The sequence below is a fragment of the Octopus bimaculoides genome, unplaced genomic scaffold (assembly GCF_001194135.2).
Source record: "Octopus bimaculoides isolate UCB-OBI-ISO-001 unplaced genomic scaffold, ASM119413v2 Scaffold_55525, whole genome shotgun sequence".
Classification (NCBI taxonomy): Eukaryota; Metazoa; Mollusca; class Cephalopoda; order Octopoda; family Octopodidae; genus Octopus; species Octopus bimaculoides.
The window spans coordinates 1-1826 of NW_026307566.1; the positions used below are offsets into that span (position 1 = coordinate 1).

General features: G+C 35.5%; 1 protein-coding gene across 1 annotated transcript in view; it reads left to right on the forward strand.

Annotated features, from left to right (window-relative positions):
* Positions 1-262: 262 nt before the first annotated feature.
* Positions 263-1826, forward strand: part of LOC106876077 (uncharacterized) — a 9257-nt gene continuing 7693 nt past the window's right edge. Inside the window, exon 1 of the mRNA XM_014924484.2 lies at positions 263-526. Coding sequence (XP_014779970.1) covers positions 278-526 — 249 coding nt within the window. The 5' untranslated portion in view covers positions 263-277. The remainder of the gene's footprint in view (positions 527-1826) is intronic.

Here is a 1826-nt window from a genome sequence, read left to right on the forward strand (position 1 = left end):
GTCGATTTGCTCGACTAAAGGCAGTGCTCCAGCATGGTCGCAGTCAAATGGCTGAAACAAGTAAAAGACCAATGGAACAAAATGCCACCCCTGAAAACAAACGAAGTTTGTCATGAAGAAAGGTGTATGGCCAAAAGAGTAGATTGAACTTCTTAAAATATTACTGTGCATCCCCTATTTACTATTTTGCTTGCATGGACCCCCAGGTGTCGTATTGACCCTGGTTAAGAACTACTGGTCTAGGCCATACAACAAAGAAAAAGTGGTTCTAAAAACGATGACGATGATGATGAATTCATGTTTCTCTATTTTTCTATTTATTTTGTCTTCTGTTTATTTCTTTCAAACAGGTGTGTGCCAGTGTAAAGAAGGTTACACAGGAAGTGATTGTTCCATTGATAAGACTGAGCCACCGATTGTAGCTGCTCCATCTGCATGTGATAAAGAGAACTGTACCAACTTAAATGTTGTTGGCAGCAATTTCTATAATGCTTCAGAGATTACCTGTCATTATGAAACAGTGGAGGTATGTACCCAAAACTAAAGCATTCTTACATTAATGTTTGGAATGTTCCTTGTACAATATTTATTCCTAGCCTTCATGTAGAGGTAGGTACACCAAAATAAAACATTCTAGCTTATCCTACTGTTTGGAATATTCCTTGTACAATAGCTTCCATGTGTGCAGCAATAGGCATCATGTCCATTAAAGTCCATCTGACATGATAGTGAAGTGACGGTCATTAGCTGTCAAAACAACTGTCCAGCTCCTACAGTTTCAGAGCTGACAAAACGAAGGGAATTTCTAGATGAGGGAGACTTAATTAGCTTCTACCCTGGGGCAAGTGTTGTCTGCTTTGGTCACAGACTGACTAAAGCTTTATCAGAGGATATGGTAGACAGAAGCGTGTTGTACACACACGTGACTTTGTATGACAGTTTCCATTTACCAAATCCACTTACAAGTTTTTGCTCAGTTCAGGCAATAACAGAAAATATATAGCATTGGTGTGGGTACAATCTGTAAAGTGGTCAGCATTAAGAAGGGCTTCTGGCCATAGAAACCAAGCCAAAAGCAGACAGAACCTGGTGTGGACCCTGGCCTTACCAGTTACTGTCAATTTACTCAACCCATGCCAGCAAGGAAAACAGACATTAAATGTTAATAATGATGATGCTTATATGTATGTATGTACTCTATACAGAGGCAAATAATTAGCGAGAAAAAATATTATTCTCAAAAATTAATTTGCTAAGATATTAATTTTGTTATCATCTGGAATGATTATTTGAAAAATAACAGAATTAATAATATGGGCAATTGCAGGCCCAAGAAAGGAATTAAATAGCTGAAGGATTAAAATTAATCAAAGGACATACTAAGGGTGTCTGCCTGCTGGAAATAACAGTTAAAACTCTCATTTAAATCGCCAAAATTACACTTACGATAACCAGAGAAATCAACTGAAAGCAGATTATAAGGACTCATGTGGACCGGTGGTTTGTATACTGGCAAAATAAAGAAATTAATTAATTTAAATAAATTACCTTAACGTCATCAGCACTTGCTACCATTAAAAGAGATCCCAACTGCCTGCATTGAAGTCTGCTCTGCAACTGATTTGTTTTGCACTGAAATCAAATTACAGCCACCAGTGAAAAAACATACTCTCTATACAGAGGCAAATAATTCGCAAGAAAAAATATAATTCTTTGGATGTATGTATGTATGTGTATATATATATATATATATATATATATATAAAAGATATATATATATGTTTGTGTTTGTATATATATATATATATATATATATATATATATAT